This window comes from Pristis pectinata, chromosome 11 (assembly GCF_009764475.1).
Source record: "Pristis pectinata isolate sPriPec2 chromosome 11, sPriPec2.1.pri, whole genome shotgun sequence".
NCBI lineage: Eukaryota > Metazoa > Chordata > Chondrichthyes > Rhinopristiformes > Pristidae > Pristis > Pristis pectinata.
This window is the reverse complement of record NC_067415.1, coordinates 21,107,838-21,125,536: the sequence shown is the minus strand read 5'-3', so window position 1 is coordinate 21,125,536 and position 17,699 is coordinate 21,107,838. Positions and strand designations below refer to the sequence as shown.

At 38.2% G+C, this 17,699-nt stretch overlaps 1 protein-coding gene across 3 annotated transcripts in view; it reads right to left on the bottom strand.

Moving 5' to 3' along the window:
• Positions 1-17,699, bottom strand: part of proser1 (proline and serine rich 1) — a 35,396-nt gene that overhangs the window by 16,097 nt on the left and 1,600 nt on the right. The window contains exons 2-8 of one of the 3 annotated variants that reach the window (XM_052025632.1): positions 16,876-16,941; positions 15,755-15,823; positions 15,163-15,257; positions 13,544-13,637; positions 8,984-9,094; positions 7,035-7,118; positions 2,327-2,405 (exon numbers count right to left, since the gene is read on the bottom strand). In XM_052025632.1, coding sequence (XP_051881592.1) covers positions 2,327-2,405; positions 7,035-7,118; positions 8,984-9,094; positions 13,544-13,637; positions 15,163-15,257; positions 15,755-15,823; positions 16,876-16,941 — 598 coding nt within the window. Of the gene's footprint in view, positions 1-2,326; positions 2,406-7,034; positions 7,119-8,983; positions 9,095-13,543; positions 13,638-15,162; positions 15,258-15,754; positions 15,824-16,875; positions 16,942-17,699 lie in introns of those variants that run through there. The other 2 variants (XM_052025633.1, XM_052025634.1) reach the window with 2 other exon arrangements.

The window sequence follows — 17,699 nt, the reverse complement described above, 5'->3', positions numbered from 1 at the left end:
AAAAATGCAATCACATAGACAAGTACACAATAATGTGTTTCTTTCAATGCATTTGCATGACTGCAGGGTGTTGTATTTTCTTTATTTATTCATTTCTTGAATGTGGTTATCATTGGGAAGGCCAGCTTTTATTATTATTATTAAATGCCCCTTGAAAAACCGGTAGTGAACTACCTTCTTGGACCACATGCAGCCTTGAGTTCCAGGAATTATACTTTTCTCAATGCATTTCCAAGTTAGAATGGCATAATACTTAGAGAGGAACCTGCAGGTGGCAGTGTTCCCATACACCTGTTGCCCTTGTCCTTCTCAATGGTGTAAATTGCAAGTTTGGGAGTTGCTCTTTGGCTAAAAGTAGCACATCTTGCGTATGACACACAGTTCTTCCACAATGTGGTGTGATGAATGTTTAGAATGGTGAATGCAGTGCCAGTCAAGAGGGGGGCTTTGTCCTAGATGGTGTTTATATTCTTCAGCACCGTTTGAGCTGCACTCATCCAAACAAGTGGAGAACATTCCATCTCCTGACTTTTCACCTTGTAGGAAAGGCAGTGGGTTGTCAGGAACCAAGTCACTTGCCACAGGATACCCAGCCTTGAATCTGCTCTTGTAGCCACAGTATTTGTGGCTTCCACACTGTCAAGTTCTTATACAAGCTGGCATGAGTCAGTGGGAAATGGGATTTCATTGGAAAAAGGGCAGTAACCTTCTGGATGCAATATAGGGGAAAATTAATATAATACAATTCCAACGACCAGCCAGCACTAATATATTGTTTACTACCTTAAGCACACAGCTACAGACACCAATTTCTTGAGCAGCCGACATCAGCTTTAAAAGCAAACAATGAGTAGATGATTAAAAGTGCACTACAGATGGAATCTTTTGGTGGAGCTCATTCCAGCTTGCTGGGAGATGGTCCAGCTTCAGTGACAGTAGATATTCTGATTTTCCAAATTGGCCTTGATAAGTGAGCCCTCCAGGCACACAATGAGGCAGCAGTGGGTGGTGCCAGACAATGAGGCAAGTTCAGGAGTCAAACCCCAAGACAAGAATGCAGTGCCAAGAAATGTAATAATCTCACTTACATGATCAAAGTTAGTGAATATGGCATTAATTCTCTCACCAAAAACATGCCTAGCCTCACACATTACTCAGTGCAAAACAAGCTCTATCAAGGCAAAAACCAAGAGTTCAAATGCATCACCATATCCTCATGCACTACCATTAACCCATCACAGATTGCCTCTGCCATCTGTTCAATCAAGGCAGACACATCACCTTAACACATTGGAAGACATGCACTGATAAATTCTGCAGAAGACGGTGCACAACTCTCACAAGCAGCAACAAAATGTTGAGGGCCAAGTGTTCACCATTATTGAAAATGGTTGAGAGTTGCTAAAAATACATGCCTGGATACTGAACAATAAATTCTGCTCAAATCACCTGAACAACAAATACAGTAGAGATGAATTTCAAGGCACTGTGTTTAAAGTGCATGCATAATGGTTAGCTAGCTTGAAAAGTTAAGTTTCAAACTTAAAGGATGACATGTTCTGCAACAAAAATAAGCAACAAACTCCCCTTGGATTGAGATTTAGCTGCAATCCAATTCAACCAGCACAATTCAATTTACATTCATTACGGAAAGAAACAAACATTAACAGCCGTAACAGTGGTCAAGTGCATTAAAGTTTCAGATAGAAGGTGGTACAATGGATGGCATATATTGCTGCCTTGACCACCCTGGTCTGAATCAGATTGAGATGAAGTAAAAATGACTAATTTTCCCTCAGCAGATAATTGCTTACTGGCCGTAAAATTCAGAATTATCCTGCTTGCATCTTGAAGGATACATGTTTAGCTCTCCAAAGGAAAAGTATAATGGGTGTAAGCATACTAAACCAGAAGAAAATTTTTGCCTTTACCTTAATTCCCATCTTAACTAACCAAGATTCAGAATGATTAGAAAATGTCCTGGTCTTAGCACAATATTCCTCACCTTCAAGAACACAAAGTTCAAACAAGATAGGCATCAACAAAATGGAACACCTCTTTACTTAATGCATACATGCTTTACTTTAATGCAAAAGAAGAATCCTTATGAAGCACCAAAAAGCTAACATTTGTGACACCAATACCTCTATTAACTGGATCATAATGTCAATTTTTAAAAGCCAAGCATTATCACTTATAACCTTTGACAGCTCCATTCCAGTAAATCAACATGCATGCAATTTTCTGTTGTCCCATGACTGCACTTACAGCATACATATTACAGTTGAGGTAAATAGCTTAAGAAAAATGTATCTAAAAATCTTACTTGGTGCAATAGTCGCATGTGGTTGGCAAGGAGGTATAGGGTAAGGAACAGGCTTGTGAGGATTATATGTTGCTGGAGCCTAGATGAAAGCAACATTCATAAACAAATATGGAGAATTCAGATTTTTAGACTGGAGAAAAATTATTACAATACTTCCATTTACAATTATTTTTGGATAAGATTATACAGAAATAAGAGGAAAATATAAATACAAAATAAATCACATAAATTGAAGTACAAGTAACATTAATCATTAATAGTCCCAGTGACGAGTTGGAAAATACATTTGAAATCCAGAGATTCTTAGTTTAGAAAGCTGGTTCATACAGCTATTTCTTGGTCTGATGTGGTCATATACAGTGGCATGCAAAAGTCTGGGCACCCCGGTCAAAATTTCTGTTACTGTTAATAGCTAAGCAAGTAAAAGATGACCTGATTTCCAAAAGGCATAAAGTTAAAGATGACACATTTCTTTAATATTTTAAGCAAGATTACTTTTTTTATTTCTATCTTTTACAGTTTCAAAATAACAAAAAAGGAAGAGGGCCCGAAGCAAAGGTTTGGGCACCCTGCATGGTCAGTACTTAGTAACAACCCCTTTGGCAAGTATCACAGCTTGTAAATGCTTTCTGTAGCCAGCTAAGAGTCTTTCAATTCTTGTTTGGGGGATTTTCGCCCATTCTTCCTTGCAAAAGGCTTCTATTTCTGAGAGATTCTTGGGCCATCTTGCATGCACTGCTCTTTTGAAGTCTATCTACAGATTTTCGATGATGTTTAGGTCAAGGGACTGTGAGGGCCATGGCAAAACCTTCAGCTTGTGCCTCTTGAGGTAGTCCATTGTGGATTTTGAGGTGTGTTTAGGATCGTTATCCTGTTGTAGAAGCCATCCTCTTTTCAACTTCAGCTTTTTTTTTAAGGACAGTGTGATGTTTGCTTCCAGAATTTGCTGGTATTTAATTGAATTCATTCTTCCCTCTACCAGTGAAATGTTCCCCGTGCCACTGGCTGCAACACAAGCCCAAAGCATGATCGATCCACCCCCGTGCTTAACAGTTGGAGAGGTGTTCTTTTCATGAAATTCTGCACCCTTTTTTCTCCAAACTTTCCTGCGTCCTCACCACAAAATTCAGCGTCAGAATTTTGCAAAGGAACATCTAAACAAGCCTGATGCATTTTGGAAACAAATCCTGTGGACTGAAGTTAAAATAGAATTTTTTGCCGCAATGAGCAAAGGTATGTTCAGAGATAAAAGGGTGCAGAATTTCACGAAAAGAACACCTCTCCAACTGTTAAGCATGGGGGTGGATCGATCATGCTTTGGGCTTGTATTGCAGCCAGTGGCACGGGGAACATTTCTCTGGTAGAGGGAAGACTGAATTCAATTAAATACCAGCAAATTCTGGAAGCAAACATCTCACTGTCCGTAAAAAAAAAAGCTGAAGTTGAAAAGAGGATGGCTTCTACAACAGGATAACGATCCTAAACACACCTCAAGATCCACAATGGACTACCTCAAGAGGCACAAGCTGAAGGTTTTGCCATGGCCCTCACAGTCCCCTGACCTAAACATCATCGAAAATCTGTGGATAGACCTCAAAAGAGCAGTGCATGCAGGACGGTCCAAGAATCTCTCAGAACTAGAAGCCTTTTGCAAGGAAGAATGGGCGAAAATCCCCCAAACAAGAATTGAAAGACCCTTAAGCTGGCTACAGAAAGCATTTACAAGCTGTGATACTTGCCAAAGGGGGTGTTACTAAGTACTGACCATGCAGGGTGCCCAAACTTTTGCTCTGGGCCCTTTTCCTTTTTCGTTATTTTGAAACTGTAAAAGATAGAAATAAAAAAGTAATCTTGCTTAAAATATTAAAGAAATATGTCATCTTGAACTTTATGCCTTTTGGAAATCAGGTCATCTTTTACTTGCTTAGCTATTCACAGTAACAGAAATTTTGACCAGGGGTGTCCAAACTTTTGCATGCCACTATATATCAAAGCCATATGCCTTGATCTGTATAACTCTGGAGGAGAATACCACCAAATCCATTCATGTTATTTTTCTAGGGTTTTTGTGTCTTTTATGGCTGATGAGTAAGTGAACACATGCAGTAATTCACCCTACAGATTTAAACGTGAAAACCATACGATGCAAGAGCCGAAGGATATGGTGAGGGGGATAGGGGAGGTAAAAATAGTGAGAAGACAAAAGAAACCAGCAATAATTTGCTTAAATTTGAATTAAATGACAGCAATCTTGCCTTACAATCATTTACTGGTTCATTGCCTTACTGGTTCATTCTTACCAGTATCTCTTGACATCTGTGGGGAGTTTTTCCACTTGAATGAATTAAGCAGACATTCAAATCTCCTACAGGAAACTATAAAATACAAGGTGGCCTAGGAACAGGTCATCCCATTGGCCTGAAAATAAAGTGCAGTTCGAGTGCATATATAGGGGAAAATAGGTAACAAATAGGGAAGCAAAGGAAGATTGCTGAAGCTCTGGATGAGACCTTTAACTCTTTGCTGAACACAAGCAAGGTACCAGATGACTGGAGGACAGCAAACGTGGTTTCCCCTTTACAAGAAAGGCAGCAGGGAAAAGCTTGGTACCTGTAGTCCTGTGAGCTTGACATCAGTAGTAGGGAAGATACTGGAAAAAAATTCTGAGGGAGAGGATTAATGATCACTTGGAAAGGCAAGGATTACTCAAAGACAGCCTTTGGCTTTATCAAGGGCAGATCCTGTCTGACCAATTTGATTGAATTCTTTGAAGAGCTAACGAACTGTACTGATGAGGGCAGGGCAGTAGATGCGATTTACATGGATTTTAGTAAAGCCTTTAACAAAGTTCCACATGGGAAACTGATTCAAAAGATTAGGACACCAGGGCAAATTGGCAACTAGGATCCAAAATTGGCTTGGCAATAGGAGACAGTCGTTTTTGCAATTGGATGCCTGTGCTGGGACACTTGCAGTTTGTAAGAAACATGAATGACTTGGATGTGAAAGGGCAAGATCAGCAAGTTCGCTGATGACACAGAGGGTTGATAGTGTGGAAGCTAGTCTTAGGCCGCAGAGAGATATCAATATACTGATGAAATGGGCTGAAAAATGACAGATGGAGTTCAATGCAGACAAATGTGAAGTGATGGATTTTGGGAGTACTAATGAGACCAGGACATACACCATGAATGGTAATGTCTTAGGGAACACTGAGGAACAGAAGGACCTTGGAGTACAAATCCATTGATCCTTGAAGCTGGCAACGCAGATAGACATTGTGGTTGGGAAGGCATATGGTGTACTGGCCTTCAATGGTCATGGCACTGAATACAGAAGTCGGGAGGTTATGCGCCAACTTAACAAAACCTTAGACCTCAGGAGTACTGTGTGCAGTTCTGGTCACTGAGGTAATGAAGGATATGATAGTGCTAGAAAGGGTGCAGAGGCGATTCACCACGATGTTGCCTGGGATGGAGCAGTTCAGTCATGAGGAGAGGCTGGAGAACCTAGGTCCTTTCTCCCTGGTGCAGAGGAAGTTAAGAGGGGACATGATTGAGGTATATAAAATTATGAGGGGTACAGATAGGGTAGACTGCAGGAAATTTGACCCCATATCAGAGGTAGAATAAAACAAGAGGGCACAGGTTTACAGTATGAGGGGTACCTTCTTCATCCAAAGAGTGCCAAGTACCTAGAATGCACTGCCTGAGAGAGTGGTTGAAGCTGGGTCATTGACAGCATGCAAGTGTCTAGATGAGTACATGAATTACTTAGGCATAGAGAGCTATGGACCAAGTGCTGGGGGGTGGGATTAATGCAGAAGAGTGCCCGCTGTCCAGCATGGATGAGTTAGACCAAATGGCCTGTTTCCGTACTGTACTATCCATTGAATTTGTAAACTCAGCTCTTTAAAATAGTGTTACACCCTTAATTGTACATCCCCATATCTTATTTGCTTTCTTCACCAAGTACCAACATAGAAGACAGTTTATTTATCCCAAGGGTTCCCAAACCTTTCTGGATGTATTTACCCAAATACATTGCCATTTAATATACATTCTATTTTTTAAATAATTTTACCTCATCTTATGACTGCATAAGATGAGGTAAAATTATTTAAAAATAGAATGTAAATAGCTCTGTTAAATCCCATCTACCATTTCTGTGCACACTGATCTTATCTGTCTAGACTTTTTAGGTTATTGCCAAGAGAATCACCAATTTGCCAAGGTAAATCAGTGTCTTTTGTTTTGTGAGGATAAGTATTATGCACAATATATCACTCTGCTCTTACAACGAAGCCACAGTTACAAAGTTTAAATATTCTTTAGTTAACACTAAATGAACTGACAGGTACTCAAATTGCAGATCAGAACACAAACTGTTTTTGAAGTATGATGGGTAAAGTCCATTGAAAGCTACTGTATTATCTAGTTGGTGTTCCTCCATACATTTCAAATTGTTGCAATTTACCTTTTTTAAACAATTGTTTAAAATACAAAATTATAGGAAATAGTATACCATACGATGCAATCAGATATGCATTCTATCTTGAAAGTGGCCAAAATAGATGTATATTCTTTGTCCCACTTTATAATAAATTATAATAATCAATAGAAAAATGGTGAAAAACATTATTGTTTAACAACTACAATTCTTGACCTTATGAACTAAGTCACGCCAGAGTTTTAACCTGAATACTCACTGGTTTAGAAGGTCCTAGGATACAGGTTGCTATTCCTCGGCTAACTGTGTAACCTTCTTCATTTTCTTTCTTAACAGAAAGAGCCTGATGAAATAAAATCAGAATCAACTTTTCAGCTATCAGATTTGTATTTGACTGACATGTGATTTCATTTTACTTCCCTCATCTATATACTGTATTTGAATGTACATTATTTATAAACTACTAGATTTCTGCTTTAAAATTAGAGCTTCAGGCTTATCAGTGTTGAAGCTTGTTCTTTGATCCTACAATAACAATGCAAGTGATCCACTTACTTTTAGCACCATAGAATCAGGCTCTTTATGACACAAGATTCTTTATAGGTCGAGAAAGCAAATAGCAAATGCTAATGCAACTGATAGATAAAGCAGTAAATAAAGCACATGGGAGACATTCCTTAATTATACAAGGTATTAGAATTTAACTCCAGAGAGTATATTTTAGAACTGTAAAAAACATAATCAGGCCACAGCTAGAGCACTGCACATGGATCTGAATAATCACATTACAGGAAGATTAAGATTACACCTGGGAGGGCATGGATGAGAGTTATGAAGGACCTAAGAATTGTCACTGTGAAGAACGATTCATCAGGTTGATGTTGCTTTCTTTGGAACAGAGAAGGCTGAGGAGAGATTTTATGGAGATAATTTTACAGAAGATTATCAGTGTTGTAATTGGAGTGAGTGAGTTGAAACAAGGAGGCATAGAATTAAAATAATTGCTATAAGGATTAAACAAAAGAGAAGAAAATTTTTTCATCTGAAGATTGGTGTGTGTCTGGAACTCACTTCCTGAAATATTGATAGAGGCAGAATTAAAGTAATTGGTAGAAGGATTAGAGGGGAGAGGAGGTGACATTTTGTTCATCCAAAGATTCATGAGAGTCTGGATCTCATTAGTTGAACTGATGGTAGAGGAAAAAACCTGCACTGCATATAAAAACTCTTGGATATATACTTGAAAGTGCCATGAAATACAATGCTATAGATTAAGAACTGAGAATGAATTAAACTGGATTCCTCAGCTAGCATGTATGTTACAGATCAGCATAGAAATTCTGTCCAGTAATTTATTATGATTCTGATACAAGAATCCCAAATCATTTTATTTTTCAAACTTCTTTTCTCTCGTGGATTTCTTAATAAAACAGAATGAAAAGCACATAATTAACAGCTTTCACTAACCTTTTCTATTGAAAATTATTCCTCTTCCAATACATTGATATCCTTGTTTAGGTAAAAGCCAAGAATCAGAACCTGGCCTTACCGTTGTCTTGCAAGGGTTTATCATAACAAATGTCCGTTATAACATCTGTAGCCCCTGTCAAAGTTTCTTCATATATCGATGCAGTTTCTTCCCAGTCCTCTGCCAATGCTACACTTAGCTAGCCCTTAAAATATATGAATGAGCTATTTCTGGGTAACTCCTACTGTTTTGTCCTTCCCTTCCTGTAGGAGAAATACCTGACCTGCCTCACCCACTCACAACTGGCATGAATGAGACTGGAAAACCCAAAATTATGGAGAAACCAGACACAAATTTAAGTCCTACTACATTGCACTTCTTACAGCCTTAACATTAACTGGGGCAGGAATAAAAACTGTCTCCACCAGTTAACACAGAAGTATATAAATTGTTGTTTGGAAGTTTCCAACTATATATATATATTTACACACACACACACACACACATAAAAAAAGTAGTTTGTTCATGAAAGGGAAGAAACTTTGACAGGAGCTACAGATGTTATAACAGACAATTGTTATAATAAACCCTTGCAAGACAATGGTAAGGCCAGGTTCTGATTCTTGGCTTTTACCTAAACAAGGATATCCCAAGTATTCTAAATGGGAGCAGTACTATTGTCACAAATAATCAAGCCGAATCTTGATCAATGTATGACAAAACAAAGCTTTCATACTTACTGCCAGCAAACCATTTAACATACTAGGTTTTCCTTTAGGGTAGGGATTTCCTGGAATCATTCCACATGAAGATCTCATGGCAAGAGGAGCCTTACAGCCTGCCTTAGAAGCCTTGTATCCAAAAACAAAACAAAATCCCATCAGCAAATGAAACATAATTCTGAATCCAATTCTTGTTTTACATTCATTAGAAAATTTGAAAATCCAATCACTCTGAATAAAAAGTTTTCTGTGGTCCAACAATTTAAGGAGATTTAAGCTGAATAATTATCTGAATCAAACAGTGAAAAAAAATTAACACTTCTGCTTTTTCATTGCAAGTTAAATAATATGTTTAAGCAGCACTTCTGATTCTTTTCCCTAGCAGAACCTCAATTAAACACAAAAGTTTTTGCAACCCCAAAGTAATGCAGACAACATGCAGGGAATGTCAGAATTACAATACCCATTTATGGTCTGTATATTTTTAAACACATTTAAAATTGGAATCTAATATTTTGCAAGATTAAACAAAAATAACTCAGCACAATGTCTAAAGCAGTTATTAAATGCACATTTGAAACTTATTTGCTTTATTTGATTGTAATTACTGTGGCAAAATGACATTAAACAACCTTAAAATTACAATAATCTAGTGGCATTGGTTTACAGTTACTATGTCATACACAGGAATTATACATGATACCAGACTGTATTGTAGAATTCAAAAACAAGTATTTTACATTAGGTCACTTGGAAATTTTGTTGACTTGTTAAATAATTTTTATCATTCATTCACGATCTACCTGGGTCATCTGCTATTCTGACTTCAAATTGGCCAAATTCGCTTGATAAATTCTCTTCACAAATGTTATCTCATCCACAGGAGACAGAATTTTCTCCTGCTCCAGCTGTGCTAAGGTACCAGCATTCACACCTTTCCTATTTGTGCTGCCAGAGCTCCTGGCCATACTTGTCTGGAGCTCATGCTAGCAGCCAGACACTTGTTCACAGTCCAGCTGGAGTTGGCTCCTCTCACGGTTCAAGCCTTCCACCTTGATGTGCATATTGTGGATCTACAGCTTCTAAATGTGGTTCGGGAAGAGTAACTCAGTCTGTTTCTCTCTCAAAGTCACATCAGCCTCCTGCACCATGACCTGCTGTTCCAGGTAATACATGTTGTCATTGTTTGCTATGAGACAGTCATTCAAGCATTAGAGCCGTTTCTTTTACACTGGTCCTGATAAACTGGAAACTTATTAACAACCAGGCCCTGAGGCAGGTTGAAAGCCTCCAAACAGAAATAATGGGGACTCATCACCTTGTAGGAAAAAGAGATGCTTCTGGACAAAAATACTGTGATCCTGGAGTTCCTGGACAAGCAACTTGGACAACTGAAGGGAATCTCCAAACACCTTACCGAAAAATCCTTGTTACACTATTTTGTTTTAATCAATGCAACCATAAACAGGGAGTCACAATCCTAAAGTTAGGGACAACTGTAATAAACTACATTAGCTAAAGAGCAACTAGAAACAGATGCATTCCATATACTGGATTTCAAGAATATTCCATAAACATATTATTAATAAAATTGTACTTCAATCTGTAGGCACTTCCAAAAGACCTTTGAGCACCAGATGCAAAAATAAAACCTGATGACATTCTCGCTAATATGCCAGCAAATTCAAATAAAAACAGCACAACCAGAAGTTCAGGCTGCAACTCTGGAAAAACTACCCCAAGTCAACTACCCTGTCAACACATTTCTCACCCAAGGAGCTGCAATCTGATGGACACTGACAGTGGATCCAATTGCAATGGCTGAATATTTCCAAAGTAACCAAACTTGGCAAAATCCATGGTCAGCACATTCCATCTTGGAAATCACCTAGCAATCAAAACATTCCACCTTCTCTGGAGAGAAAACAAAATCACCACTACACACTACTATTATGTCTTGAACTAACCTTAGGCAGGTTTCTCAAAACAATCTGCTCAAAGTTGTGGCCAAGACCGAAACACAGCACAACCTAATCCACTAATTTCTTGGGATGCCAACACAGACATATTATTGACTTCTGTTCTCATTGATGTGCTCCACTGCCAGATAATGTGCTCCAAATTGGTTAGTGAGCAACCATACAAAACTGGTTGGCATGCATATGAACTTGGCCATGCGAGCATTGCCCGGAATCTTAAAGTCAATCCCAACTCAAAAGCTCCCACTGCTGTCAAATATCACCATTCCTGTCATCCATCAAGATGCTGTCAAGATACTGTGACACATAGTTTGTGCAAACCATCAGTTACCTATTGCTACCAATTCATTGAGCATCCAATTTGCCATGTGGTTTCAAGGAACCATTCCTCGTTACCCTAATTTTGTCCATTTCCACAGTGGCAATGAATGGAATAAGACCTGGGCCAAAAGCATTGCAGAAACTAGGAACTCATACTAGATCCAAAAGCTAAATGCTAAATAAACCCCTTCTTTACCTGTGAATGGAGCAAGCTGCATTAAGCAAAAGACCACATTATCACATCCTGCAGTCATTAAAGATATCTTAAGATAAAATCTTTCTCCAAAAAGGTCATGTGGTGGTTTATGAAGCTTGAACAGTTTATAGATGTTGCTCCAGATATTTTCAAGAAGATAGATTGTTCTAAGTTAATTATGTCCATACCTGATCGTATCTAGTCACATTTTCAATATACATTTTTTTCATAACACAAACCTGTAATGCCAAAATACTTGGTTGTTTTGAATCTACTGGTTCCAGAATTGGGCCACCAGGTGCTGCTCAAATGAAACTCATTAGATTTTAACTGATTTTTCCTCAAGCTCAATTTAACTATTTTCCTCCCCTTAAAATGCAGTATTTTGTGCTTTTAATTCCTTTCTTCATATTGTTTCCTATACCCATGATGGGGGAGTGCATTCGGATTGGAGGGCTATGACTAGTGGTGTCCCACAGGGATCAGTTCTGGAACCTCTACTTTTTGTGATATTTATTAATGACTTAGATGAGGGGGTGGAAGAGTGGGTTAGCAAGTTTGCAGATGACACAAAGATCGGTGGTGTTGTGGATAGTGTGGAGGGCTGTTAAAGCTTACAGAGGGATATTGCTAGGATGCAGAGCTGGGCTGACAAGTGGCAGATGGAGTTCAATCCGGAGAAGTGTGAGGTAGTACACTTTGGAAGGACAAACTCCAAGGCGGAGTACAAGGTAAATGGCAGGATTCTGGGCAGTGTAGAGGAGCAGAGGGATCTGGGGGTTCATATCCAGAGATCACTGAAAGTCACCTCACAGGTAGATGGGGTAGTTAAGAAAGCTTATGGGATGTAGCTTTCATAAGCCGTGGGACCGAGTTTAAGAGCTGAGAAGTAATGATGCAACTTCACAAAACTCTGGTTAAGCTACACTTAAGAGTACTGTGTCCAGTTCTGGTCGCATCATTATAGGAAGGATGTGGAGGTGTTGGAAAGGGTGCAGAGGAGATTTACCAGGATGCTGCCTGAATTAGAGAGTATGGATTATGAGGAGAGACTAAAGGAGCTAGGGCTTTACTCATTGGAGAGAAGGAGGATGAGGGGAGACATGATAGAGGTATACAAGATATTAAGAGGAATAGATAGAGTGGACTGCCAGCACCTCTTTCCCAGGGCATCAATGCTCAAAACAAGAGGACATGGCTTTAAGGTAATGGGTGGGAAGTTCAAGGGAGATGTCAGAGGGAGGTTTTTCACCCAGAGAGTGGCTGGTGCATGGAATGCGCTACCTAGGGTGGTGGTGGAGGCTGATACGTTGGTCAAGTTCAAGAGATTGTTAGATAAGTATATGGAGGAATTAAGATAGAGGGATATGTGGGAGGAAGGGGGTAGATAGTCTTAGGTGTGGTTTGAAGGTTGGCACAACACAGTGGGCTGAAGGACCTGTATTGTGCTGTATTGTTCTACGGTTCTATGGTAAATTTCTTACTCTCTTCAAACTTTAAAATTTACTTTTCTCAATTCCTTTTGTCTCAGTCTCTGGTCTGTCTTGCACTTTGCTCTGTCCTGCTTTCTTTTCTTTCATCTATTGAGATATCAGCTCTAGACCCTAGGTATGTCTCAACTACTAGGCATCCCTTTGCCAACATCTGGAACAGTGCCTGCCCAACATGTCAGAAGGCTACACTTTTCAAGTGACCTTAACGGCTCACACAAACTCCCCTCAAGCCAAAGCCCAGCACTGGGCTCCACTCTGCCCTTTACTCTGTTCACCCAAACCAACTGTGCTTTGCTCTCCTAACTCTGGTTAATATTTATGGCAAAAATATAACTTGCTCAAACAGGCAGATATTGAATTTTTCTATATCTCTAGCCTTATTGCTTTCATCACAGTACTTTTGTCCAACTGCCCTTTTAAACAGGACATTCTTTCTAAATTATGCACTAATTTAACCATCTGATTTTATTTCTTAACTGCATACTTCTTAACAAAGCATTATTGAAATTATTCTTTTATAAATACAGCACTGAAAATGGATCTGCAATACCTGAAGTCAGAAAAGTGACCTTAGCAAGAGATACATTACCTGATCAAGAATTCTTTTGCAGCGTTTCTTTTCTGGCAAGTGTACCCGGAAAATATCTTCAATAAGTCGATAATTATGAGGATCAATGATGTTCCTACATATAAACAAAACTGTTGATCACATTTATTATACTCAACAAAAAATGTCACCCAACAACTATTATTTTAATAGCTTTATACTATGAACTTTACACTCCTAGTAACATCTTCACAATATGCAATTACCACTACTCCACAAATGTTCAATGGATACAATACAGAGGCGTGATAAAAATCAAAGATAGCCTAGATTTCACTCAGTTATTATTATTCACAGTATGGTACATTGTTACAGCTCATGCATTGATTTGAGGCCTTTGATCCTCTTTCTTGCAGTCTCCAAGGTATGAGCAGAAGTTTCCCATCACAAAAGTTAAATTGAAAGGAACAGACTTGCAGCTTGCTTACAGACAGTATGGATTGTCCTTGAAAAGAAGATGGAAGGTTAACTGGGAAAGGATATAATCTGGCAGGTCTGAGAGAGATAACAAAAGCACAAAAGAGGGTATCTGCTTATTCAAAGTATTGGAGAAGTACTGAGATGCTTTTGAGGGGATCAAGAGAAGTGGGGTAAATATTGCCAATGCACATGTGGAACCAGAAGTTTCAGATGGTGCTGTGAGAAGCAAATATGAAATAGGAAAGAGCAAGGAGTAAAAAAGAAACTCCTTCAGTGTTTTTCATGCATCTGCATTCTTATGATACTGCAAATGGGGCTTGGGTGGGATACTATGCATTACAGTAAATCAGAGCAATTGGGAAAACTGACCAATCCCAGTTTTGGTTCTATAAATATATTTGCCATTATTAAACTTGATAAGATGACAATTTTATATAATAGCCTGCATTTTAAACCAAACAATAGCACTTTGGAGCACACAAAAGAATCTCTTCAATCATTTGTGCTAAGGGTCAAAAAAAGATTATTCACATAATTTTATTAAGTGATGGACACAAATTAGTACTTGTAATCAATTTGCTGCAAGTATCAAGCATTATTCTTCACTTTTGGTTTAAACATAAACCTTAACCACTACAACAGCTTAGCACTTCCATTCTCTAGGTACAACCATTTATAGTTCAGATTGGTGGTAAATTTAAAGATTTTCAAAGCCAGTAAAAGGCATAATATCTTTTGTTTTAAACAAAATGGGCAAACTTGCCATCAAGATCTTCACAGATCATTTTCCTGTACTTTCTTCCAACCTTATTATCTTTCACCCTATTCTTAGAATTTTGAAATAACTCAAATGGGTACAATTTTGCAGACATTTACAATATGCCCATGTCTGCGTGGGTTTCCTCCAGGTGCTCCAGTTTCCTCCCACATTCCAAAGACATACGGGTTAGAAAGTTGTGGGCATGTTATGTTGGCTCCAGAAGCGTGATGACACTTGTGGGCTGCCCCCAGAACACTCCACGCAAAAAGATGCATTTCACTGTGTGTTTCGGTGTACATGTGACTAATAAAGAAATCTTATCTTATGTTACTAATGGTAACTTCAGTTAGAACGCTATACAGTATATCCAATGAAATACAAGGAACATGTAATACTAAAACAAAATCAAAAACGTACTTACAAAGCTATTAGCTCTAAGGCAACCAGTTTGTCTTTAGTGAAAGTGAGACAATGGAGGATATTTATTACTTTAGATACATGGATGGCTACCATTTTCTGGAAAAAACATAAGCAGTGATTTCAGCTTTATTTGTCAATTGCTATTATTGATAACTCAATTCCACATTACAATGTATTCCTTAAGAAAACAATGACGTTGACTCATATTTTTAGCCTTAAACATACCAAGACATTCTAAATAACTTCCTAGGAGCATTATCAAACTGAAAAAGAAGCTAGTCACACAAGATATTTGTCAAATGGGTAGGTATTATGTAGTCATAAAGGAGGAAAGGGAAACAGCGGGATAGAAAATTTGAGGGAATAAATCCTAGAGCTTAGGACCTCCAATACCATGCCAGATAGGTAAAATTTGAAGATGAGCATGTGACTAGAATTGGACATGTGCAAATACCTCAGTATTTATAGAAGTGGGGGAGATTACAGGAACTGATTTTGAGGCAACCCACTAGATTTTAGTGAAAGCTGAAAACAGGGACAACATATAATTAATATCCTGTCACATAATTACACAGTAGTAGGTTAATACTCACATGCTGTAAAGCTTTAAGAGCCTTTAGTTGCGGTTCTGCCCAAGAAAAATATTTCAGTAGTTCGACTACCTGCAAGAAATGGTATGGATACATTTTAAAGAGGTAACTTAAAAGAGAAACAGAACGCTCATCAGTAGTTTTGCAAGAATTTAAACATTCTTCACCAATAAAATCACTGACACCACATAAATTAATAGCGAATTTTTAACCAGTTTTTCCACAGTATACTATTCTACATATTTTACTTACATCAGTACATAATTATTCATATTGATCAAAAAAAAGTAGATTGTTTTACAACATTATCAAAGCTGAATGCAAAATTCTGTTGACGCCCTGGCAACCCTTAGACTTTTGTTATACCACTTATGCAAGAAATAAGAATGAAATGAAATTCTAACTTACTATCCCGTCTTGAAGAGAATAGAGTTTAATCAGAAATCTGTGGCCTACAAGTGCTTATACTCATTCAATATCAAGAAGTATGAATAAAAAATAGACTGCCCCCAAGTAATAATAAAGTTCCATTTTTATAGATGACCTTAAGTCGATTTTGCCCCACGTCAGAGAATACACAAAAATCACTTGATATGCTAACCGTACCTCTATAGTATTGTCATGAATGGCATCAAAAGCACATAAAACTGGCAAGAAAGAACAATTACTAAAAGTGGAGAGAGAGGGGAAACTAGTTCTGCTGCTCATAGGAACAAATGTATGTACGTACATCCGTCAGACTTTTGAATTTAATATTCTGGGAGCTCATTTGTATATAGGGGTATTAATAAGTCAGGCATTTGTAACCCAGGGACAGCCTGTACTGAAAAAGATAGTCTATCAATTACTCATGGAATAAACCAAAAGTTTAAAAACAGATATTACTCATCAGTAGCCATTGATCAGTATCAGAAAAAGTTGAAGGTAACATCATTATTCTCAGTTCTGAGTTGGAGATAGGAAAAGGTTAGGGAAAAAACATTTTTTTTAAAACATCATGCGCCAGATAATATTTTCAAATACCTATCATAAAAATGGTTAGAACATAAATTGTTCATTGCAACGTCACAAAATTAACACAAATCATTAGTGAAGGTAAGTGAATGTTTGTTAGTTGACAATACCTGCTCACTTGAAAAATATCCATGTACATATTCAATTGCCTTTATTTTCTGATCAGTCAAAACACCCTAAAAGAAAAAAAATCTGCAGTTTGAACACTCAATAGCAAGGCCTTAGAAAATGACAACGCATATGAGATGTTTTAGTATAAATGGGCATTGTGCAGTTTTAAGCATCAACTTTAAATCTTGTTTATCCATAATTAAATCTTTTACAGATAAAGCATACAGTGCATCAATGCCTTCCTTCTACCTGAACAGTGGTTTCCCCTCTACGATAGACGACAGAATCTCATCAATTTGCTGCACTTCTGCTCTCACTTCTCTTTTCCTGATAAGAGCTCCTCTGGTCCTCACCTTCCACTTCACCAGCCTCCACATTCAATCAATCATCCTTTGCAATTTCCACCATCTTCAGCAAGATTCCACCACCTTCAGCAAGATTCCACCACCAGACACATCTTCTCCCCACTCCACATTTTGAAGGGACTGTTGCCTGGTCTACTCCTCCATTCCCACCAACTATTCCCCCTCTTACAGCACTTTCCCATGCATCTGCAGGAGATGTAATCCCTGTGCTTTCTTTCCATTATCCAAGGCCCCAGCGGGTCAGAACTACAACTTTGTACTAATTCTTTCAGTCTGGATGAAGGGTTTTCAACATGAAAAGAACACCGTTTCTCTTTCCACAGATGCTGCCTGACCTGATTATTTCGAGCATTGTCTGTTTTTATTTCCAGCATCTGCAATTTAAAAAAAAATTTCATATACAGTACTCCAGTTTCTTCTAAAATATGAAATCCCTTCTAAAACATGTACACAATTTA